The sequence below is a fragment of the Corvus moneduloides genome, chromosome 21, assembly GCF_009650955.1.
Source record: "Corvus moneduloides isolate bCorMon1 chromosome 21, bCorMon1.pri, whole genome shotgun sequence".
NCBI lineage: Eukaryota > Metazoa > Chordata > Aves > Passeriformes > Corvidae > Corvus > Corvus moneduloides.
The window spans coordinates 1,048,470-1,072,299 of NC_045496.1; the positions used below are offsets into that span (position 1 = coordinate 1,048,470).

General features: G+C 60.0%; 1 protein-coding gene across 2 annotated transcripts; it reads left to right on the forward strand.

Moving 5' to 3' along the window:
• Positions 1-3,781: 3,781 nt before the first annotated feature.
• On the forward strand, positions 3,782-23,556 carry NR5A1 (nuclear receptor subfamily 5 group A member 1). Of its 2 annotated transcripts, none has more exons than XM_032131009.1 (7): positions 3,782-3,993; positions 6,038-6,156; positions 6,594-6,735; positions 10,320-10,960; positions 17,806-17,925; positions 18,443-18,590; positions 21,634-23,556. In XM_032131009.1, exons 2-7 carry the CDS (start codon positions 6,055-6,057, stop codon positions 21,879-21,881), a joined length of 1,401 nt encoding a protein of 466 aa, XP_031986900.1. In that variant the 5' UTR covers positions 3,782-3,993; positions 6,038-6,054; the 3' UTR covers positions 21,882-23,556. The 2 variants fall into 2 exon arrangements, with proteins under 2 accessions (XP_031986900.1, XP_031986902.1); XM_032131011.1 differs by having other exon boundaries at positions 6,041-6,156.
• The last annotated feature ends 274 nt before the right edge of the window (positions 23,557-23,830 follow it).

A 23,830-nucleotide genomic window follows, 5' to 3' on the forward strand; every position in this document is an offset into this window, starting at 1 on the left:
TCAAACGAAGCTGGAGCTGCACAGAGGTGACAAGGCAGCCTCTCCCCTCACCCCGTGCTGGCATGAGGTGCTGCCTGGAAAGCGAGGCTGGAGTGGGAAAAGTACCAGCACCTTTTAATTTTCAGCTCAACCCCTACTGACCACTGTATTTTGATTAGAGCTCTGCTTCCTTTTCATCTCGGTGCTCTGGCGGGTGACAACTGCCACAGCCTCGTGTGCACGGCGCAATAGTTTATCACCGAAGGCCAGCGGCTCTATGAATTCAGAGCCAGCGCGGAACAAATCACGCTGTCACTAACGTCAAACTTGTTAACCTGATCTTTGGTGGATCACTAGTGTCAACATTGCATGGGACATACATTATCGGGCCCAAGGACTTAGGGAGATGCGTTTGTCAGGCTGCTCTGTCACAGTCCCACTCTTGACCTTCGCAAAGTAACTTTCAAGGGTAAGCTGCTTTCCTCTTGACAGGAGTGGCTGTTCCCAGGAGTGTGTCACCCCATGGGCACTGGCTGGGACAGGGCTGTGGGGTCAGCTGGGTCACCTCCCTGCAGCAGCACAGTCAGTCCAGCAGTGGGTGAAAGATCTGCTGGGATGGTCCCATGGGGCTTTTTCCAGAGTTGGGGAAGGTTCTTCATTGATGTCCACCCTGCTCGTGTCTATTCCATGAGCTTCTCCCCATCCTGTCACCAACTGCTTCCACATCTCTCCTTATCCCTTACCCAGTCACTGTCCTTTTGGAGTTCATACCTGAAAACCAGAGTTCTGAGTGGAGCAGACTGGTGGATCTCCGTTGTCTGGTCCATCACAAGTCTCTCACATCTCAGTTTGCCAAGTGCAGATGCGTTTGATGGGATTGGTCACCACTGCAGGGGTCAGATGAAGAATGGTTCACCATGGCTGGGCTTGTAAGAGCGTGGAGAGGAGGTGTGTGCTGTGGGTAAGCTCCTGTCCAAGCCTCTGGGGTCAGTTGGATTTTGCAGTACCTTTATTGGGGTGGTGGATCCCCTCCCTGCAGCCTGCCATGAGTAGGAGGGGAGTGGTGCCACGAGTGGGTGCTGGGAGGCCAGCAGGTTGGGGCTGTGCTGGAGGGGATGGCTCATGGCTCGGGGGACCCTGAGGCGAGTGCTGGGTCTGTGCTCCACATCACTGTCCTCGTGGGCCGACCCTGCTAATCAGCTGTGAAAGAGAGAGAGAAAGCTGGAGAGAAATCTTTCTCTCTGCTAACCTCATCACAATAAAGATTCCTATAAAGAGCTCTTATCCTTGAAGAAAATGAGGCACATAAGCAGGAATAGTAAACAAAAGGCTGTCATTTTGACCCAGGAGTGCTTCATGTTGTTGGCAACTGCCAAGAGGAAACATAAAGAGAGGCTGCATCCAAGTCCCAATTATGCAGAACTATGTGACTGATATTTCAATGAGTCCCCCCGGGAGGAGACCACCAGCGCTTCCCCGTGCTGCCTGCACAGCATCTGCACCCGCCGCCATGGCCAGGCCGCCCGCGCCCCGAGCGAAGGCGTGTGTGGCATCGGAAGAATGCGGGGGACAAGGTAATGTCAATGGGAACGCTATCGCCAAAGTCCTCGCCGCGCGCGCATTATCGGCGTGGGCCCTGGAGTCAGGGACTGCGGGCAGGCAGCGGCGTTTGGCAGACAGTAGTGCTGGCCACACCTGCTGCAGGCACGCTCCGGGAACGTGGCGCAGGCAGGAGGGCTGCCCCGCGCCGATAAGCTGAGTGGATGGAGATAAAATCCGAGCAGGAGATATGCTTTGCTGAGCATCAAGGCTAAGCACCAGCAAGGAGCCAAAGCATACTGCGGCCCACAGCGGGTGGTGTGGATCTGTGGGCTCCGGCTGCGCCGTGGCCATGAGGAAAGGAGATGGGACAGGGCAGTCTCCAAGCCAACAGCCAGAGCTTTGGTGACGGATGTGCCAGTGCCTGAGCCCATCGAGGGCACAGAGCTGTGCTGCTCCCTTGGCCAGGACAGCACTGCATCAGGGCAGCAGCTTTTGGGGCCTATCCCCAGCCCTGAACATCCCCTCCCCAGCATATCCCGTGCTGCTGGAAGCCAGACCCACCTCATCCTTCCCTCCTAGGTGCTGTGGCCTCCAAAATGTCACCTGTCTGTACCTCCTCCCTGTCCCCAGGAACCCCTGAGGCTGCCTGCAGCCGGCCATACCCGGTGCCTGTGCGGCCACTCAGCGTGGCCTTCCCAACTCCACCCTCGTGCCACCAGCCAGGCCTGCACCGCGGCCCATGCACTGGCCCTGACCGTGGCCGCGCGCCCACTGCAGGAGCCAGGCCACAGCCTTGGCCAGGGCCCGCGCAGAGGAAAGTGCCCAAGGCCGGCAGGGACGTATTTACCCCCAAAAGCACCTTGCTGCAAAAATAGCAAGTGGCCGGTGTGAGGCCGGGGCTTCCCAGGGGAACAATGCCTGGCAGGAGGAAGCGGCCGCGGCCGGCCCGCAGCTCTGTCCTGCCTTGTGCGGCGCTGAGCCGCAAGCCGCTGCGTGCCGGCCCGGCAGGGACCTTGAACCTGACACAGATTTATTTTCTCTGACATTGGCATCGCGTCGGAACATCTGGCATGTGGCTGATAATTGCTGGGGATCGGGGCGGAAGCCACTCCAGGCCTGGCGCTTCTTCCAGAGCTCTGTTTTCATTAGTTTTTCTCCTCTCTTCAGCTGCAAAGCAAGGAAAAAACAAGCAGGGCTGTGCAGCCCACACTCCCACTCCTCTCCCCGCAGCACCAGGGGCTCACTGCTTCCCTCACTCTGCATGGGAATACTGCAGGGCGCGTCACCATCGCACCATGTCGGGGCTGTGCTGATATAGAGGATGAGCCTTTCCCCGATCCCAGGATTGTGGGTCCTGCTGTGCCACCCCGGTTACCAGCAGCTGCTTGGCCAGAGCACAGCCGTGGCACAGCCTTTGCTAGGCTGGTGTGGGGCTTGAGGCAGCCACCCCTTCTCGAGGCTGTCATCGCTGTGGGATGAAGCAGAGAGAAGGACACTGTGCAAACATGTGGGGAGACACTGTGGTGATGGATGGTCAGAGCACGGGGCCAGCAGTGGGAGCAGATCCCTGCTCTGGAAGGATGGGAGGGTCTCTCATGCAGCCTCTTGCCTTGGCATTGCAGCTCCTGTGTTGCACAGGGCAGTTGGGACCCGAGTTTTGCTGGCACAGTGCCCATGGGTAGGACCAAGCATGGCAGTGGGACACGGGGAACCACACATGGCAAAAACACAGCCAAGGCTTGGCTGCCTAGGCCCAGGGGCACTGGCTTTCTGTGAGTGCTCTTCTGGCAAATGAAGAGCTGCTGGCCGTGGCTCTGTGAGCCCCAGAGACCTGGGAGTGGGGCCCTGAGCATGGAGGAGCCTCCTCCCACCCTCCCCTGCAGAGGACACCTCTCAGGGCTGAGCAGGCCCTGGCTGCACCCCAGTACTGGGTGGGTGAGGTGGGCTCATGTTCCTCCCAGAGGCGACCTGCCCCGTGCCCTCAGCCCCCTCCCTCCTGCCCTGGGCCGTAAATCAGGGTGGCCGTGGGTGCTGGGGCACTTGTGCCCCCCACCTCCCTGCAGGGTCTCCCTCCCGGGGCGCCTTATCTGCTGCAGGGGTTCCACTTATCTTCGCTGTCACTTTCTAATGCTAGTTTATGGGCAGCGTTTTGTAGCTTAATTATGATGTTTTTCAGCATGGTCACGTGGCCACAGAAGCCAATAAGGCACCGAAGTGGGTCCATCCTGGCTGAGCCTGGCCCCCATGGGGAGGAGATTGGCCGGTGTCCTGCCCAGGGCGGCGTGTGCGCAGCCAGAGCCCCAACACCTTCCCAAGAGACACAGGTCCCCATAAATCCCCCAGCCCACCGTGGACAGGGCAGCGGTACCCACACCCCACGGAGGCTCCTCGGGACGCAGCTCCTGGCCGGTGGCCGAGCGAGGCTCTCCCACCCGCCGGCCCCACGCGCAGCAGCCGTGCAGCCGCCTCGCGGTGAGTACGAGTCCGTGGGGGGAACCGCGGTCCCCCATCCCACCCATTTCCCAGCCACCTCCACCATTCCCTGGCGTGGTGGCGACCAAGGCCGGAGCTGGGGACGCGGCAGGGCTTGACGAGGAAGCCAGAGTCGTGTGTGGGCCTCTGCTTCCCGTCCCGTCCCCGTCAGCGGGCGTGGGGATGGCGGCTCTGCAGATCGTGGGCAGTGGAGCGAGGCCTCACCATAGCCTGGGCCCCTCGGCTCAGAAATGACAGATCTGGCTGCTGAGGGGCTCCGGGAGCCCAGCTGGTACTGCCTGGGGGTCCCCAGTCACCCAAGGGTTGGGAGTTGCCCGTAGGAGCACAGGCAGCCTCCACACCCTGGAGCGAGCATGGGAGGCATCCAGGACCCCTTGACTCCTGGAGCTGACTGAGCCTGCATCCTGTCGCCATCCCGCGCTGGCAGGGATCACAGCCTTCGGCTCCGAGTTGCTTTTGTTCCTCGCAGTGTTTGCTCAGTTCTCCCGACCCAGAGCCCCTCCTGGGCTCCTCTTCCCGGATGGCAGGTCCTGCTCCATGGCTGCCTGGCAGCTCCCCCGGGAGCTCGTGGTGAGTGTGGGGGCCATGGCCGAGGGGCTCCTCCGGTGGTGGGAGCGCTCCTTCCCGGCCGAACAGCGGCTGACCCGCTGCTATTCTTAGCCCGGACTCCATTCCTGGTGGCTCTGGAGTGATGCTCCACTGAGCCCGTTTCCTGTTTGCTGCTCTCCCTGCCAACTCTGCTTCCTACCCACTGCACCCATGGGCAGCCGGTGTGTGGGGTGAGAGTGTGGGATGAGCTGGGTAGGATGAGGTGTGTGGGATGTGCCCTTCAAGACAAGCCATGCGGGATCAGCCTGGCAGGATCAGCCGTACTGGGCCATCAGCCATGCCTTTCCTTCACAAGGCACTGCCAGCAGCACAAACCTCAGTTGTGCCAGAGCTCCAGGCACCCAGAGCCTCAGGCCCCAGTGCTGCTGTGCTGGCAGCAGGCTCCTGCTATGCTGGGACAGGCTCTGCACTAGCCATGAAGGGCCCCTGACTCAGTGGGTCAGCCCTGCAGGACGGGCTCAGCTCCAGTGCCTGGCTCAGAGCTGGAGCCTCGAGCTCCCCAGAGCCAAGCCCTGAGCCGCGGCGTGAGGCCTGGGAGCGTCCTGAAAAACGGGACGTGCCAGGAGCCAGGGTGCTCCTGTGCTGGTCTGCTGCCGTCATGGAATATTTCATTAAGAAACTCTAATTGTGAAGCATTGGTTTGATACCTGCTGTCTGACAGGCGGACCACGACACCTTTCGGAGTGGGTGCTCCAGGTGGGGTGGCCAATGCTAGGTCCAAACTCATCTCCTCAGCGGTGGCCCCAGAGGAGATTTCAGGAGCTGCTGCACACCGCAGTGCTCCCCACACAGCTCTCCCTGGGCTGGCAGGGGCAGCTGATGTGGGGTAATCGTATATTCTGACAAAGCTGGTGGTTCAGGGCTGTGTGCTGAGCAGAGCAGGCTCGTGCCCAGACATGGTCAGTTTTGCTCCAGCCCTGAGACTCCTGGTTCTCAGCAGGTCCTGCCTCTCTCAGGCCGAACACTCCAGAGAGGTTGGGGGGCTTGTTGTTCCCCACAGATGGTGCGGGGGAGCAAGGAGGGTCTTGCGCCTCTTCCCGCAGAGCAGTGCCCCTTGCCTGTCCCTGGGGGAGTCCCTGGGGGAAACCCTGATGCTGCCGAGGCCTGGCCGAGCCGCTCCCCAGCCCAGCCGCCGTGTTCCCGGTGCCCGGGCCGGCGAGTCCCTCCGCCCCCGCCCCGTCCCCGCCGCCGCGAGCCGCCCGCTCTCCCAGAGGAGGTTCCCCAGCCCCGGGGGGCTGGCCGTGAGCCCGCACCAACATGGAGATGCTCTTCCAGGCGCTATAAAGAGCTCCGGCTCCCGCACCTGCCGCTCGGTCTCCATCGCGCCCACTCCCGGTCCGCACCCAGTGCCGGGGCTGGGGTCGCCGTCCGTCCCCTTCCCATCCCGTCCCGCTGACCGCGGCTCGTCCCGTAGCAGGGCCGCTGGAGGGGATGGACTATTCTTATGATGAGGACCTGGACGAGCTCTGTCCGGTCTGCGGGGACAAGGTCTCCGGGTACCACTACGGGCTGCTCACCTGCGAGAGCTGCAAGGTAGGTTCGGCCGGGGCGCGCGGGGTCGGGGCTGCGGAGCCGGGGCTGTGCGGGGCTGAGGAAACGCAGCTGGGGCCGTGCGGGGCCGGGGAAGCGGGACCGGGGCTCTGCGTGACCGGCGCCTTGCGAGGCCGGGGCTGTGCGGGGAGCGCTGCACGGGGAAGAGGGGTCCGGGGCTGTGTAGGGAGCGGGGAGGGGGCTCTGCAGGGGCCGGGGCAGCGGGACCGGCCGCGGGGCTTCTCTCGCCCGCTTTCGTTAGCGGCGGATTCGCGCCCGGCGGTGGGAGGGGAGCGCGGCCGCGACGGGAGCCCCCAGCGCGGCGGGAGCCTCTGCCGAAGGCGGGTGGATGGGACGGGGTGCCAGTGCCGGGGTGCCGGTGCCGGGATGCCGGTGCCGGGATGCCGGTGTCGGTGCCCACCGCATCGCCGCTGCCGCAGGGCTTCTTCAAGCGCACGGTGCAGAACAACAAGCACTACACCTGCACCGAGAGCCAGAGCTGCAAGATCGACAAGACCCAGCGCAAGCGCTGCCCCTACTGCCGCTTCCAGAAGTGCCTCACCGTGGGGATGCGCCTGGAAGGTAGGGACGGCCCGGGCACGGCACGGCGGGGCAGGAGGCGGCGGCGGGGCCGGGGACTTTGGGGGGACTGTGCAGGGACTGTGCAGTTGCCGGGACCGGTCGCGCTGTCCCCGCCGCCGCCACCTCCCCGGGGTGGTCAGTCGCGCCGCCGCTTCGATTCCGTTTTGCCCTCCCAAGTTAAGAAAAAAATCGTTTTTTCGCGTTGTCTCCTTCTTTTCCTTGTTTCATTTTGTTTGTTTCCCCGGGGTTCCTGCTGCTACGGCTTCAACTTTCCAGGATTTTTTTTTTGCTGGCAGGAAGGTTGGGAAATAGCAAATAAATTATTGTTTTCCTTAAGGACATAATTCCAGAAGCGGAGACTTAAGGAAAACGTTTAAAAATACGGGGATCGCAATAAAACTGCCGCAGACCCACCACAAATTATATTTTTCCTCTCGGTGACATTTAGTTTAACGGATTTCTGACCCCCAGAGGGGGCGATTCCAGCCCCACAGCCTCTCTCCTGTCGGCGCAGAGGATCCCGACATCAGAGTCGGGCCCCGACAGCCCGTGTTGCCGCGTGTTACGGGTTCCACAATGCTCAGCATCCGGCAACGAGATATATTTGGGGGACCGGTCGTTGGTGCGGGATGGCAGAGCAAAGGCAGAGGCAGAAGGAGCCCCCCGCTCCAGAGTCAGCCGCCCCCTCCCCACTTCGCCCTTGAAATCGTTTGCGTTTTGCAGCGGGTGGAAGTGGGCTGAGTCCTCCCTCCCGACCCTGCCCGGGCTGAGCCCCTCGGCTGCCGGGCTGAGCCCCTCGGCTGCCGGGCTGAGCCCCTCGGCTGCCGGGCTCGCTGCTCGGGACACAGCGCGGTTAATCGGAAAGTCCTTCATGTTCTGGCAGGGCGGCCGCTCGCTCCGGGAGCGGGGTGGGAGCCTGCGAGCAGAAGCGCAGGAGTAAGACACAACATCGAGCTGCACGTTCAACCCCTGCGAACTCCCGGCGTGGGCTGGCTTCCAAAACAGATCCCAGTTCCACTCTCCTCCCTGGGCTGGAGTTACTGGTGCCCTAAATCCCTCGGTGCATGCTCTGGCAGTTTTGATTGATGTCGCAAGGGGATTTGGGAGCTGGGCAGGGGCTGGGGACCCTACGACAGATAGGCAGGGTGCCTGGGAGGAAAAGGCATGGTCTCAATTTGTCCCTTTCCAGCAGTTTTTGTCGTGTTCGCCGTGGAGGTGCTTTGGTCCCAGAGCTATCCCAACAGCCTTTTCTTGCGTATTTTCTTGCTGTTGGCTCCTTAGCAGAGCTGGGCAGACAAGGCAATTACCCAACCAAGGGTGATATTCCCATGGAACCACCTCTTTTGTGGTAAAACACACAGCTCCTAGTATTTTTGGGCATCTGAGGTGATGCTTTGGAGGTGAGTCTACAGGTCCGCAAGACAAGAGCAACCCCGAGGTGTTTGATTTTGGGAGCACAGTGTTGACACAGGCACCCCTCAAAGTGCCTGAGGGGAGGTGGCAGCAAAACTTGCCCAGGGAGAGAAGCACAGCCCTGGCCCAATTCTGCCTACAGCCCTGGGCACCCTGCGGCACTACCCATGGCACCCTTCATGGCCTTGCCCAGGCAAAGAGAGGTGGCCAAAGGGAGGCAGAGCCTGGCCAACAGCCTGCCCCAGCCAGGGCTCTGCACTGGGATGGGAGCAGGCAAGGCAGTGGGAGTCGGAAGCAGGGCTGCTGGAGATCCCTCCTGCCACCGTGTGGGTGTGTGGCTCGGGGGTCACCTGCAGATGGTTTTGGAAGAGTTGATGGGGGTGCAGGTGCTTCCTGGGTGGCTCCACTTGGGCCCCCTTGCCCTGGAGGCCAGGGTGCATCATTTGCTTCTCAGCTGTCAGCTGGGACACAGCAAATGGCAAGTTCTTCCCAATCCCAAGTGTAGCACAAATGGCAGGAAAAGCAGAGCAGGAGGGAATTAAAAGGCCTCTTCTCCCTTTGTGTTCTTGGTGGGAGAGGGGAGGAGGTGTATGCAGTTGCCTCTGGAGGGTTTGTGAGACTGAACTGCAAGCACCTCTCGCTGTGTGTGGGAGTGCAGTCAGCACTAGGGGGGGTCCCTGCCTGTGCATGCTTGCCCAGGGTCACAGGGGTTTGCTTTGGGATGCAGTCATCACTGAGCCCGACCTCGGGCAGTGGTGGGAACATGTCACTTCGAGGGGGTGTGAGATTTGGTTTTCCGTGTGCTCTGGCTCTGGGATGTGTGGCCAGGGCTGCCAGACCTGCCTGTGCCAGCTCGGGCTCCCAGCCCGCCTGCCTGTGCGGGACCTCGGCTGGGGTGTGCACACATGCTGAGTATGGCCACCTCCCTTGTACCCGAGTCAGGAACTGCCCCGGGACAGCTCTCTGCTGCCCGGAGAGGAGTGGGCCGGCTCTCAGGAGCGGGGGCCACAGCACCCCTCTCTTCAGAGGCTGCCGCTGGCGGCCCGCTCTCAGCGAGATGCTGTTTTCATGAATAAAGAATGAGGGAGGAAGCCAGGGCGGCTCTCCTGGGAGCACATTCCTGCTCGTCCTGGAAATGCTGCTGCTCCCGGCCACGCTCCCGCCTTTCCAGCCTGCCTTGGGAGCGTTGGGGAGGTGCTCCAGCTCTCCGGGGGGGGCTGGCTGTGTGCCCCAGGATAAGTAGGCAAAAGAAAGGCAGAGGTAACAGCTGAGACGCAAAGCAAGACCCTCTGGCTGTCAGCAGGAGCACAAACTAGCAGAGGGGTTTTGCCTTTGATGCTCGCTGCAGTCTGTTCTCGCTGGCGCTCTCCTCCGTGCCTGTGCGCTGCCGTCCAGCCCCCAGCTCCTGCCTTCCAGCGATCTGAGGCTCTTCCAAGGGGATGCCAGGGCAGCAGCCCCCCGGAGCTTAGCAGGGCTCCTGCTGCAGAGAAGCACCTACTCCCTTGCGTGCTGGAAGATCCTTGGGGCTTTTTTGGTTTGGTGGGAGCATCTGCTCTGCTGCAGCCGTCAGAGGGGCTCTGCCAGCGGGATGCTCCGGCAGAGCCCTCACCGAGGCTGGGACTCCCGGGGCTGGCAGCCTCCTGCCTGAGGCCAGTGGGGTGAAGTGCACCCGCTGGAACCTGCCAGCCGTGCTGCCCGACAAAGGGGCAGAGATTTGCGGAGAATTAGCACGTGCAGCCTGGGTGGAGGGAACCAGGGTCCCGAGGGGGCTGTGCGGTCCCAGGTTCTGCAGAAACAAGGAAATCCCAGGGCTGGTCCAGTGACAGGGGTTGTTAAAACTAAAGTGGGTGTCGAACCCCCTGCTCTGCTCAGGCTTTAAGGGCTACCCCCTCAACCCACGGGGAATGAGAGCTGCTTTATCCCCCAGCTCGTTTTGTAGTGAAAGCCAAATGTGTCTTCTTTCCTGCAATCCCCAGAGGCTCTGAGGGTGACACTGGCTGGGCTGGGAGTGACACAACCTGCCGTCAGCTCTCTGGGAAGGTCTCCCCAGTGCCCCACAAACCCTTTTTGCCACTAAGTCATGTCCCCCAGCGTTTACTCTGTGTCCTGTGGAAGCCCTAGTCTCTCTCCATGTGGGCTCACTGTAGTCTCTGCCCTCTCTCTGTCTCCAGCTGTCCGTGCAGACCGGATGCGTGGAGGGAGGAACAAGTTTGGACCCATGTACAAGCGGGACCGTGCCTTAAAGCAGCAGAAGAAAGCTCTGATCCGTGCCAATGGCTTCAAGCTGGAGACCGTGCCTCAAATCATGTCCCCTGTGCAGAGCGACTACAGCCTGTCCTCCACCATCCACAGCATCCATGCCATGTCCAAGACCCTGCCGCCCAACCCGGCCGCCCTGACGCCCGTGGATTACGAGCGCAGCCCCTACGGGACGCCCTCCCTGGGAATGACTGTGCCCGGCCACGCGCCGCTGCCCGGCTACCACTACCCCTCCTTCCCCAACCGCGCCATCAAGTCCGAGTACCCTGACCACTACACAAATGCCCATGAGGCTGTGCCTGCTTACATGTACCCAGAGACCTACCCCAGCAGCTCCCCCCCTGACATCCCTGAGGTCATCCTGAAGCTGCTGCAGCTGGAGCCTGACGAGGCCCAGGTGAAGGCACGGATACTGTCCTGCCTGCAGCAAGAGCAGGGCAAAGGCCGGCATGAGAAGCTCAGCACCTTCGGCCTCATGTGCAAGATGGCCGACCAGACCCTCTTCTCCATTGTGGAGTGGGCACGGAGCTGCATCTTCTTCAAGGAGCTGGAGGTAGGACCTCTGGGGACGGATGCTGCTCTTGGGGGGACAACGGGAGGTGGGCAGGATCGAGGCTGCTGTGATGTGAGGACAGGATATGGCTGTGGGCAGGATTGAGGGTGAAATATTGTGAGGACAGGGCAACACCCATGGGCACAAGCCCGGTGCCATCACTGCAGATCTGTTGACACACCCCAGTCCTGCTCCCAGCTCCCTGCACGGCAGAGCTGGAGCTGCTGGGCCCAGCCGCGATGCTGGAGCGATTCGCACTGTCATGTGGGGCTAATGATTTCAGATTCATCACGGCGGGGGCAGGTGTTGAGGCAATCGCCGGCAGAGTGACTGTGGTGTCAAGCTCAAGATATACTTGAAAAATGTAACGTTGAGGAATTACAGTTGAGACAATTCTCTCCTCTGCCTTTAGGAGGAAAATCGATGTGGTCAGGTGGGTCCTATTAGTGCCGGGCAGCCGGGGCAGGGCTGGCTGGGGCAGGGGACACCCCGAGCCTGGCTCCACAGCCGTGCCTGCTGCCAGCAGCCCATGAGTGTGCCCAGCTGGGGGATGTGGAGCTGACCTCCATCCTGCCAGGACATTCCCTCTAGCAAATGCCCCAGAACATTTACTGGGGCCATGGGAGGGTCAGCAGGGCTGGGGCACCTTCTGCCATCCTACACACCTTGCTGAGCTTTCAGAAATTTTCCATTCATGTCCTGGGCTGACCTAAGATCCCAAACTGGTGCAAAAATGGGAGAGAAAATTCTGCAACATGGCCAAAACTCAGTGAGCAACGTCCTGGGGCAGCTGTGAGACTCAGGTGCTTTGTTGTGTTTCCAGCATGAGGTTGTGCTGTCTGTCTCTGGCCAAAACCACCTTCTTCCAGTGGGACTGTGCGGTAGGACAGGACCAGGCTCTTCCCTGTGCCATGGGGCTGAGTGTGGCTGAGCCTCGTGGCTCAAAATAGCCCCCGTCTGCCAGAACAGTGTCAGGAAATGGCATTGTGGGGGTGGGTTGGGCTTGTTTCAATCATATCAGTGTCCAGCCTGGATTTTGGGAACAGGGTGGTTGTTGTTTTGCAGGAGATATTGTAAACAGTGTAAATTCAGTTCCCAGCTGTATAGCTGTGTAGCCTTGTAACTCCATTGTCAGCCTGATTGCGCCACCAAAATAGGCTGTTCCTGTGTGAATCGGTGTTGGCGGGTTCTCCTCCTGCCGTGGGACTCTGGGGGGATGGCAGTGCCACAGGCCTCACCTGGGCAGAGCTGTCAGCATCCTGTTGGGAGCAGGGCATGTGCCCTGCCATGCTCAGGACATGGGGTTCAGTGCTCAGCGGGTGCCCACATCCATCCCTGCCATCCTGGGGCCTCATGCTTTTTGCCTTCACCCACATGGTGTTTGGGGGGTGCATTCCCAGCGCCTCGCAGGGCCGGGGACTGCAGGACACCACAGCCCACCCCGGCTCCAGGGGCAGAGGGAGAACGTGGCATCGCCGTCCTTGACTGCCCCCTGTGCACAGACCCCCGGGCAGCTCCGAGCCCCAGCGCAGGGCGGAGGTGCCTGGTGTCCCCAGTGTCCCCACAGGCGGTGCTGGGGCTGCCCCCTGCCCACCTGGCACGGCGCATCCTCCCTGGCCAGGGCGGTGGCTTTTCCTCAGGAATGGGAGAGCAGCCAGTGGGAAGCAGGAGTAGGTCTGAGATCTTGAATCCCCTTTCCTGCTCCTGCCTGGCACATAAAAGCAAACAGCTGCTGGGGCGGTAAATGAACGCCTGCTAGCACAGGGTTTATGGCTCTGCCCTAAAGCCAGCGTGGAGGAACCTCACAATCTCCGAGATTGATGGCACCAGCAGTCCCCGCTGCGTGCTCGGGGTTCCTCAGGGCAGGGATGCCAGCAGCCCTCTCCATCCCCTGGGAAGGTCTGCGTGAAGGGGACAGTCCCCAGCCCCAGCAGGGAAGGGCTGTTGGCTGAGGCCAGAGTGGGGATCCAGGCTGGAAAGGCACTGTGCTGGGACAGCTCTCCAGGGCATCCTGCCAGGCTGGCACTACTCGGGGAGGAGGTGCAGGCAGGTGAGAAGGGGAAGTGTGGGCAGATTGCCCCATCATGGCTTGCCCTGCCTGAGCCCTCCCAGCACCCCTGTGCTCCTTCCACAGGGCTGTTTGCAGAGACCTGGCTTCTCCCTGGGGCCTCACAGGGAGCCTGGAGACAAAGGAGCAAATCCTCAGGGACACGGGGACCTGCTGGCTCACGCCTGGTTAGGACAAGCCTTTGGTCCCTGCCTGCGGAGAGTGGGAGCAGTTTCCCCTGGAGCTGACCAGTCTTGTTCCCATTCCCATTCCCACCCTAGCAACCTGGTGAGGGCCAGACTGTCTCCAACACTCCTGGCGCGGTGGCTGGGCTGGGGGACATTGGGAAGAGCCCCCCTGGCTCCACCACTGCGCCCGGGGAAGGAGGGGGGCCAGGGGCTAATGGCCTCTTGACATCGACTCACACGCCACGTCCGCCCGCAGGCGCGGGGCAGTCAGATTGAAAACAGATTTAACTTCCCAGATATATCGTTTCATTTAAGGGCCAGTAATTCTGTCAGTCTGCCACTGACAAACGAGGGTCCCCATGCCAATCCGCTGGGAGACTGATGTCGCGGCGTTCATCTCGTGTCACCAGGAGGAGAATTACGGACTGCGCTGGCCTTCGGAGGCAAGACTAATAACGCTGCACGGCAGAGGGGGATTTGGGGGCCCGCTTGTTTATCGAGGGCCGGCCAGGCAGCCACGGCGCGAGGCCGCGTGGGCGGAGGTGGAAGAGGTCAGCACTGACGCCCATAAATACGAACTTTAACTGAGTCTAGATGAGATGTGTCAGGACTGAGGGAAGATTTGCAGCATCTTTTCAGGAAGAAAAATATGGGCCGGGGGTGAAATATATTTTGTTGGGTCGTGAGTCTCAGGCAACTTTGTCCTTTCAGATGTAATTTTTTTATATGTATATGGAGAGAGACAGAGAGAGGGATGTGCACACGCGTGCGCTTGCACACTCACATTGTGTCTGGTTTTGGCGTGCTTTATACACACATGCCTTGCACAACCTGGTTTATATAGGTGTCACTGCCATACCTACATATCAATATTGTGTACACAGGGTTGCAGTGACCTTTAGATTGGGATGAGCAGCCAGGAATGTTAAACAAATTGCCACAGTTTCAGCCCGAAGGCCAGGCTGGGCTGGGTGTGCAGCGGGTCCCTGAGCCACTGGCGGGGCACAGCGCAGCCGCAGGGTGGTGGGATGATGCCAAGCCCCTCCTCAGCCCCTTTGTGCCCAGGGGCTGGGGCAAACCACCCTCCCATCCACAGGCAAGCTCCAGCGATGGGGGGGATGCTGAGGGCAGCACCATTCCCACGGACCCAGGGATCCCTGTGCTCACTGGGTCTGTCTGCTGGGCTGCTCTCCCTCAGTCGTGCTTAGAGATCTCAGAGCCACGACAAAGCCTGTTTGCAGTCAGTTGCTTCTCTGCCTTTAACATGTGGGTCATCTTGACCCCATCTCCTGGCCACTGGCCAGAGCTTTTTTGGCAGATTTAAAATCTCCTTCTGGTCATGGATGCTGCAGCAATGTTTAGCATCCCATGCACTGGGGGAAATGTGACGCTTCCCTGCCTGTGGTGTCCCAGCCAGCACAGCCCTGCCTGCAGAGCTGTGGTGCCCACGCAGCCAGGGCTGCAGCAGCAGGGCAGCCAGCAGGGAGATGGGATCCTGGGCTAGCCACCCTGTTGATGGTTATTTGTTTTAAGATGCACATCGTGGTGATATCTGGGCATGGCAATGGGGACCTGCACTGACCATTAACACCTTGGATGTGTGTGGGTTTTCCATTTCGGGTGGCTGGTGGACACTAATCCACTTTGGCACTTCTCAGTAGCCAAGGTGATAGGTCCTGCTGGCACTCAGTAATTGCTGGGGCTGCGGCTCAGAGTGCTGATGTGTGCCATGCCCAGGGGCAAATCCTGCACCTGAGATCTGGGAGGAGGCTCAGAGGGCATCTGTGGGGTGGGGGCAAGCTGGGAGCATCCAAGTGCTGCTTGTGCCTGTGGCTGGGGATGGATGTCCTGGGACCAGTTCAGGGTTTCCTGCCAAAGAAGGGCTGCTGGTGGGTCACTCTCCTTCCTAAAGTGGTGGCACCCGAGGTGGGGGATGCCCTGAACCAGCCGTACAGGGAGCAGTGAGCACTGTGGGGCTGCGCTGTCCCTGTGTAGCCTGGGCACATTTTGGGGAGCCCCGACACTCACAGGAGCTTCCTCACCTTGTACCTATGAACCCACAGGGAAGGCTGCAGAAGATTTAAAACTACACCCACTGCAGCCCTGTGCCCGGGCAGCACCATCCCTGCCTCTGCATGCCCTGCCTCCCCTCTGCACCACCCCAGACCCGGTCGGTCCCACAGAGAACTGTAATTTCTGTGGGTTGCAGCTCATCAGGGATTGCTCTTCCAGTGTGGGGAGGGTTACACTGTGTGTTTTGTGAATGGGTTAAATGCTCGCTTTAAAAAAAAGATAAAAATTGCCTCTCAAAGACAGCTTGCATCAGGCCTTTGATAAAGCACTCTGTGGAAAAGCCTTGACATTAAAAGAGGAAGATCCTTTGCTTAACTTTTAACGGCGAGCGTGTGTGCTGCCGCCTCGCTGGGAGGATTGATTGCCTCTGAGTGCCCCTCCATTAGCAGCCCTCTGCTCCCAGCAGGCCAGGCCAGGGCAGGGTGCAGCCAGGTGACCCCAGCCCGAGCCCCCTGCAGCAGAGCTCCCGTGCTGGAGCAGGGCTGTGCGGGCTGTCTGGGCCATGGGGACACCCAGCTTGGTGCTGGGGATGACTCCGTGCACCCCAGCCAGCCCTGACCAGCCCACAGAGCCCCTAGCCCACCCCATCATGCTCCCAAGCGCATTCCCTCTGTGCCACGGCCATGTGGCTCTGGTGCACTGCGACGCTCCCCGGAAGCGCCGCAGCACGGCGGAGTGTGCTGGCAAGGGAACAGCCCTGCAGCAGCCATGCAGGGTGAAATGTGCTGCTGAGGGGCTTCAGGGAGGCAGCCAAACCCCCCTCAGTGTTTGAGAGAAGCTGATTAGCAATTTTTAAAGGCAGAAAATAAGATTTCAAAATTGTCGAAGTGCTTTCTTTGGAAAAGCTAATTTTTAAAAATGGTTTTCAAGGCAAAACCTTCTGTCTCTCCCTGCTGGAGCACATCCCGCTCAGGAATGAGGCACAGGAAAGAACTTCCAAAACAACGCCCTGACTGAGCCAGAGCGGAGGCGCTCGGCACCGGCCGGGATTGTGCAGCTGGGTTGGCCCCAGCTCCCTGCTGGGGCTGGCCACCGTAACAGGCGGCCACTCACCTTCTGGCAGGGTGCAGAAAGTCTCCATTTTGGTTTGGTGCAGAATGAGCTTTTCCCCAGCATTTTGTCGAGCAGGTGGACAGGGGCCTCACGCTCTGCGGTGCTGGGCCATGCACTGCGGCTGCTGCACTGCTCTGGGGATGAGGGGCGAGCGCGGCCTCGGCAACCCCGCAGTGCTCACGGCCCTGCCCTGCAGGCGGCTTGGTGCCATCGGGCAGGAGCGGTGCCACAGCCCAGCCACCGTCACTGCCTTCCCACCTCATCCCATTCCCTGCACTGCCGCACGGCCGGCTCTGGTCACCCACCACACTCGAGAGACAAATCCCAGCGGCTCGCAGAGAGCACCGGCTCGGAGACCGTAAAGCTCTTTCTCATCTGGTTTCTATTCCTTTTGCAATCTCCCAGCGCAGGTTTATTGCAGCCTCTTCAGCAAAACGAGGGCATTATCCAGCCCTGTGATGCTGCATCTGTCTTCCCTCTATTAAAGGGGGAGCACAATGGCCCTGCAGAGCTCGGCTGCTGGCGCTGGATTTGCTCCTCAGGGAGGTTGTGGGGGCAGTACCATAATCCCAACCCTTTCCCTACAGTGTCCCTGCAGGAGAGGGGAGTCCAGGCAGGGCAGGGGTTCAGTTCTTTGTGGAAAGGAGTTGGGGTTCAGTGGAGAGCAGTGCCGAGGGAATGAAGCCAGTGACCCATGGTGGTTCTTGGCAGGTCAGTGGGGAAGGCAGCGGGCCCTGCATCCTGCCACAGCTCCAGGCCCAGGGGCCTGGCAGGGCTCTTAGTTCTTCCAAATGCAGCTGTTGGCTCTGACAGCTCATCCTGCCAGTCACTGGTGCTGCTTGCGGTCCCCAGTGCCCTGTGAGACCTTTGAGGACCCTTCCAGCTGGTGTCCTGGCTCGAGCTCCTCACAGGGACAATCCCAGGAGTTTCTCTGCGCACATGTGCACAAGTGCACGTGATCACAAGTGCGTGTGTGGGTGCGTGGGCAGGGCTGGGCTGGCAGCTGCAGGGCACGGCGATGTCCCGCGCCCAGCGGCTCCCCCACGGCCGTGCTGCCCCCCCAAACCTGCCATCCTGGGCAGGGAGTTGAGGATGAGCACTGTCTTCTTTCACTTTAAAGTATCCCAGAGGGGCTGTCTGGACACACAGGCCCTTTGTGCAGCCGCCCTGTGTCCCTCCCGCAGTCATTTTGTTAAAATTTGTGTGCAGTTTGGGGAGGTTGTGCTTGGTGGGAGAAGACCCGTGATGAAAAGAGCCAGCAAGTGCCACTGAAACATGCTGAGCTGCTTGGAAGCCAGCTCTGCAAAGCCACCTACCCATCTCCTCTCCTCCAGCTCGGGGTCCCCCTTTCTGGGGTGCAGCTCCAGCTCTCCATGCTCACCCCAGGGGACCCCCCCTCCTGTGGAACGCCTGCCAGGCACAGGGTGGGTGCTGTGCAGTGCAGCACGATGGGTGTCAACTGTGCTGCTCCCGCTCTGTTTCAGGTGGGTGACCAGATGAAGCTGCTGCAGAACTGCTGGAGTGAGCTGCTGGTGTTTGACCACATCTACCGGCAGCTGCAGCACGGCAAGGAGCACAGCGTGCTGCTGGTCACCGGCCAGGAGGTGAGAAATGGCCTCTGGGACTGTGGCGGGGCTGTGGAGAGGCAGTGGGGACAGGCAGGGGCTGCATGCGGGAATGGAGTGACTTCTTTCTTTTGTCCCAGTGTGCCCAACTCGGCATAGGGCAGACAGGTGCTGTTGTTACACTCTGGGTCTGCTTGTGCAGAAGGTCCCATCCTGTCCCATCCTGCCACACAGCTCCTGGTTCTGGAGAATAATGTTTCTTAATGGAAGGATCAACAACCCCACCCATACTCTCAGGAGTGGGATGTGAGGAGGGGCACCTTCCCTCCCCAGGGGTGGCTTTTGGAGATGTGTTTCCTTCAATTCCAGCACCCTGTGAAGGGCCCCCCCATTTTAAACGGTGTTTCCGTTTCACCTGTCAGTCTTTTTTTTTGACACCCCTAATTCTCAGTTGGTGCTCAGGGCTCGCCCCAGCTCCTGGCCTGTGTGAGGTGCCCTGCAGCAGGTTGTGGTGGGGCTGGGGCTGCCAAAGCTGATGTCACCCCTGTCCCTGCAGGTGGACATGTCAACCATCTCAGCCCAGGCCGGCTCCATCCTGAACACGCTGGTGCTGCGGGCGCAGGAGCTCGTCCTGCACTTGCACTCGCTCCAAGTGGACCGGCACGAATTCGTATGCCTCAAGTTCCTCATCCTCTTCAGCCTCGGTGAGTGCAGCCGGGGGGGCACTGGGGCGAGGGGCAGCTGCTCTGGGGTCACGGCGGTGCTGCTGCATGTGGGGTCTGGGGTGGGAGCGCGGCTGGAGGGGGCACACACAGCCCAGGGTCCGGCTGTGCGACAAAGGGGCTTCTAATGAGGAGCCAGGAGCGAGAGCTGGCACCTGCCTGTCCCCCTCTCACCCGGGGTCCAAAACGTCTCCCGCTGCGGGGCTGAGCTCTGCTCCAGCTGCAGGGGACATTGTCACCCCTTTGGCCAAGAGGAGCCTGTTTTGGTCACTCGCCCAGCGCACTGGGCAGGGAAACAAGCGCTGATACGGCAGAGGGAAAACAGGCGTGTTGACAGAGGCGAGCGCGGCCGGGCCGGCCGTATCTCCCGGGATTTGCGTCAGAGCCCCGAGCGCCGCGCTGGGCAGGGGCTCCGGCGCTCCTGATTAGGCTCAGCCCGGAGCCTGCGGTTCGCACGCTCCCACCTCACCCAGACAAAATAACACCGGAGCCGTGGGCGCTGTTCCAGAGCCTGAAACGTCCCCGGGGTGGCAGAGCCCGCTCCTGCCCCTGGGATCCCTGTGGCAGCCGAGTGCTGGTGCTGGCACGGTGAGCCCACCACTGTCTGCGGCAGACGTGTCCCCACCGCCAGCCCCGTCCCTGTTCCAATGCCTTGCTCTGTGCTTGCACTTCTGCATCCGTGGGGTCCTGTCCAGGGACAGCGGTGGGAGCTGCACCTGCAGCATCTCCTCCCTCAGCTTTCCTTTCCTCTGGAGCTGTTTAGAAATCCAGAGAAACGAGGCACGATAATTCGTTGCTCAAGCTGTGATAAGGTGTGGCACAAACAGTGCCCAGGCTGGGAAATGAAGGAGATGGGGGAGCTCGTACCCCGAGCCAGGACCTCCCCTGGCTGCTGCCCCACGGTCTCCGTACCAGGAGGGCCAGGTCCCCCCGTGCTGCCCCAGGTCCCCCTGTGTCCCCTGGTACGGCCCAGCACAGCGAGCAGGAGCAGCGTCCTCCCCGATGGCTTCCCCTGAGCAGGCGCTTTCAGGGAGGGCGTGGAATCCAATAGCTGTTTTCCCATACATCGTTTTGCCCCAAATGCAACTTTTTCTCTCCATATTGCAGAGCTCACTTGGAGTAATTTGCGCTTCGCAGGCTCAGCTGTAGGGAACGGGATTGTGTATTATGTGCAGGATGTAATTGCCTTTAACAAGAGAATTTCCACATTTACCACTCTGCCATAGCACAGTCAAAGCCAAGCCCTGCTCACAAGAGCTGCCATTTGAGTTCTAAATAGATTTCTCTCCTGAGCAGGTAAAGAGATTTAATTAAAATTAGGGCTTCTCAAAATAGCAATATTTATGAGGACGGCACAGGTTAGCTTTGTTCTACAGAAGGGCTTAATAGAGCCTTAATGGATTGACCTATCATTCGATTTCATGACTTACATTCATGAAGCAGCTACTCTTGGGGAGGGGAGGAAGAGAGGCTTTTATAGCCCACATTCCCTTAAGCGTTTGCAATTTATCAGCAGCTTCTCCCAAACAAAAGGAGCTGTGAATAGGAAGAACACTTGAGGGCATAGAAATAATCCCAGGCATATCTGTATGTGTGATGGGAGGCTTTGTCACAGGACAGTCTTTGCAACTGCTGCAGTGTCTCTAAATGAAGTGAGTCAATGTTATTTGGACAACATTCTTTATTCCTTGCAGGAATGAAAAGATTATTCAAATATTCAATTAAACAGTGAATAGGGTCTTTCAGAGAACCAGGTGAGTTCATCGAGTAGAACTAGCTATTGTTGAGCCAACTCAGAGGATAGATTTGACATTTATCAATATAACTTCTTTTTTTTAATGACATGCACAACAACCTTATGCAGATAAAGAGATTTCATAACAACAGCCCGGGTAGCAGGAGACAATAGGAGCAAATGTGCCATCAGAGTGAAAAGGGAAGGGTGGTCTGATACACTGCATCTTGGCACAACCTGTGCCCTTCGTGCCTGCCCCCGCAGTGCCCGTGCTGGCCACGGGCATGGCCTGAGGCTGGGGCTCCCCGGGGGCTCACAGCCCCCGGCTGTGCTGTGCCCCCAGCCACGCCTCCGCTCCCGGCTCCGACCCCCGGGGGCTTCCGGCTTTGCTGGGCTGCAGCAGCCTTGGGTGCCACAGTCCCTTCAAGGGATCCCCAAACTCCCAGCTGCCTTGGCCAGACCCTGTGCCCAGATTTCCCTGTTCCCAGCCCGTGAGTGGGAATTTGGCCTTGCATCGGGGGCTGTGGGCAGCAGAGCCAGCGGGTCTGTGACCGAGGCAGCGCTCCCGATTACCTCGTCCTGCACAGTGAATCCACTAAATCCACTTGCCCTGGAGGGACTGTGCCGGGGTTGGCAGCAAGGTCTCTGCCGGGCAGGCGTGTGGTACCATCGCTGTGTGCAGCTGTAGGTGGTGATGGGGCAGTGCCCAGCGCTGGTTTCCTGAAGCCAGCAAAATCTGCATGCAGGGACAACTGATCCTGCCTGCACCTCGGTGCCGCTGCCTGCTGAGCTGCTTCTTACCCTGCTGGCAGCAGAGCTGGCAGCAGGATTACGGGAAGCTGCTGTGGCCCTGGTGAGGCACGGAGGATTAGGGTTTCCAGGCTGGTGAGCCTGGTTGCCACATTGGAAAGACCAGGTTTATCAGGGAATTAATTCAGCCGCTTCCTCGACCTTCAGGAATTAAAGAGGGCTGATGACAGCGACTCCCAGTGTGTTGGCACAGCTGGCAACACCTTCTGGCTTTGCAGCTTCCTAGGTAGTGAGGGTAGGGAGACACCAGTCCTACTGCCAGGGGGTTTGGAATCTGTCTTCAGCATCAGGGGAGACCTGGGGAGTAGGGTAGGGATGGAGAGCCCGTGGCTGGGTAGTCCCCTCCCGCACTGTGTTTTCATGCATGAGGGACATTGACCCAGGACTGTGGGTCCCTCCTGGCTCGCCCAGCACAGCGTGGCACGGATGGCACAGACACGTGAGTTTGGCACCATTTCATGCCCATCCTCCCTCTTGCAGATGTGAAGTACCTGGAGAACCACACACTGGCCAAGGATGCTCAGGAGAAGGCCAATGCGGCGCTGCTGGAGTACACGGTCTGCCACTACCCCCACTCCACAGACAAGTTTCGCCAGCTGCTGCTGTGGCTGGCGGAGGTCCGGGCGCTGAGCCTGCAGGCTGAGGAGTACCTGTACCACAAGCACCTGAGCGGGGAGGTGCCCTGCAACAACCTCCTCATCGAGATGCTGCACGCCAAGCGGACTTGAGCGGCCACCAGCACGACCCGGCAGCGCCCCAGTGCCTCCAGCAGGGGCAGGACTGGTGCCCGGGGCTGGCGGGCACCGCCTCCCCCCTGCCTTCCTCAGTGATGCTATTTAACCTCTGCTATTGAAACGCCCCAGAAGGTTTCGTACACAGCAAGGACAGTTGAGGCTGCAGGGCCATGGCTTGACTGCCAGCCTGCCCCGTTGGCAGTGCTGACCCCCAGTTCCACTGCACACTTGGTGCCCAAACCTGTCACTTGCCAACCCGGCTTGGCAGCGTGAAGGAAGGGTAAAGCCTGTCCCGGCTTTTCTCCTATTTCTGCTCCTCTCCTGCTGCCCCCACCAGCTGTTTCTTTACTGCTGCCATCCCTCCCCAACCCTGCCCATGTCTCAGGGCCCCTCGTGTACAGGGCAGGAGACAGGGGAGGTGAACCACCTTCAGGTTGTGGTTTTATGGTGGTTGAGGTGTCTCCGGGCACCAGGGAACACACGGAGGTAGAGGATTTCTGCAGGAACTACACAGAATGCTGGGGCTGGGCTGGAGATGTCGGGCCCAGGCGGCTGTGCCAGGACCCCAAGGTGCAGATGCTGGATCCCAATTGCCGCCAGCTCTGTGTCCTGCAGCTGCCCCAGCCAAGAGAGGGTAGGCAGGGATGGACAGCTCTGAATCCTCAGCTGAGGTGCATTTTCCTAGTGCCTGCTGGTGCTGGAGGCAGCAGTTCTGGCTTTGCAGCCTGTGGCAGCCACAGTGCCCAGAGCCCAGAGCTGCCCACAGGCAGCACAGCTCTGTCCTGCCCCCGGGTGTGGTGGCAGAGCAGCCAGGCAGGAGGGAGGTGCAAGCTCCAGCACGTGCCCAGGATCTTGGGGAAGCCTGGGGAGCTCTGCAGGCCCTCCCCGCATTTATCTGCCAAGTGAGTGGATAAGGAGGAATAAGGATTGTCCTGCACTTCGTGCTGGGCCTCCCGGCCCCCTCTTGCGCTCTGCCGTGTCCCCAGGGGACAGCAAAGGCTGTGCAGAAGCCGCAGGCAAAGAGCTCTCTGTTCCTCTCCCGTCACAGGACAGGGGCTCACAGACAGGACTGGGAGCGCTGGGGGTCGCAGCCCCCCAGACTGGGCCGTGCTGGACTCTCACTGCTGCCTTCTCTCCGTCTCAGCCGTGCTCTCCTCTCCTCTGCCCCACCACTGGGGCCGGCACAGCCCTTGCCCCACGGACCCCCAGCTCTGGGGGTTCTGCAGCAGGGCCGGGGTTGTTCAGGCTTGTTCCCCAGGGCGGGGATGTCCTCGTGCCCAGGGGCCACCACAGCTCTGCAGAGCCGGTGCCTGGAGGAGCCACAGAGGCTGCGCCCGGAGCCACGCGGTTTGTGAAGCTTGTTAGACACACAAGAGCATGTTTGTCTCGCTTTAACACGTTTGTGCATTTTCCTCCTGAAGTCTGTGGTTTGGTTTCACCTTCTTCTTTTTGTGAACTTAAAGAACTGGAGAAAATGTTTTGGGAGGTAAAAGACGTTTTATTTTCAGAAAATGAGAAGTGTCCTTAAGTGTCTCTCTCTGTCTCTCACATCCTTTCCTCCCTCATCCCCTTCCCCATTCCTTCCCCTTCCTTCCCAGGCAGAAGGCTACCAACTTCCTTGTCAGGAGCAAACCACTGTAATAAATTTTGCAGTTCATTTAAAATGGCAGCCTTTGTCTTTTCTGACTGTCTTTCTAACCCTTGTGGTTAGCGCTTGGCACGGGGAGGGCTGGGTGATTGTGGGCGCTCTCCTGGGGTATCAACTGCCTTTGTGGGACCGGGACAGCTTGGCTGTGGGAGGAGGCTGCTGCTGCCTTCGATTCAGGGCATTGGGGACTCCAGATAGGTCCAAAGTGCTGCTGGGAATTGCCATAGTGGCTCTTAGAATGTTTTGCAAGTGAGCGCAGGAACAGCAACATCTACGGGCAATTAGTGGGCAGTGC

Coding starts and splice junctions, on each gene's coding strand:
- NR5A1 (XM_032131009.1), top strand. CDS start 6,055: ATGGACTATTCTTATGATGAGGACCTGGACGAGCTCTGTCCGGTCTGC. Junction 6,736..10,319: donor CGTGGGGATGCGCCTGGAAG/GTAGGGACGGCC, acceptor CTCTGTCTCCAG/CTGTCCGTGCAGACCGGATG. Junction 10,961..17,805: donor TCTTCTTCAAGGAGCTGGAG/GTAGGACCTCTG, acceptor GCTCTGTTTCAG/GTGGGTGACCAGATGAAGCT.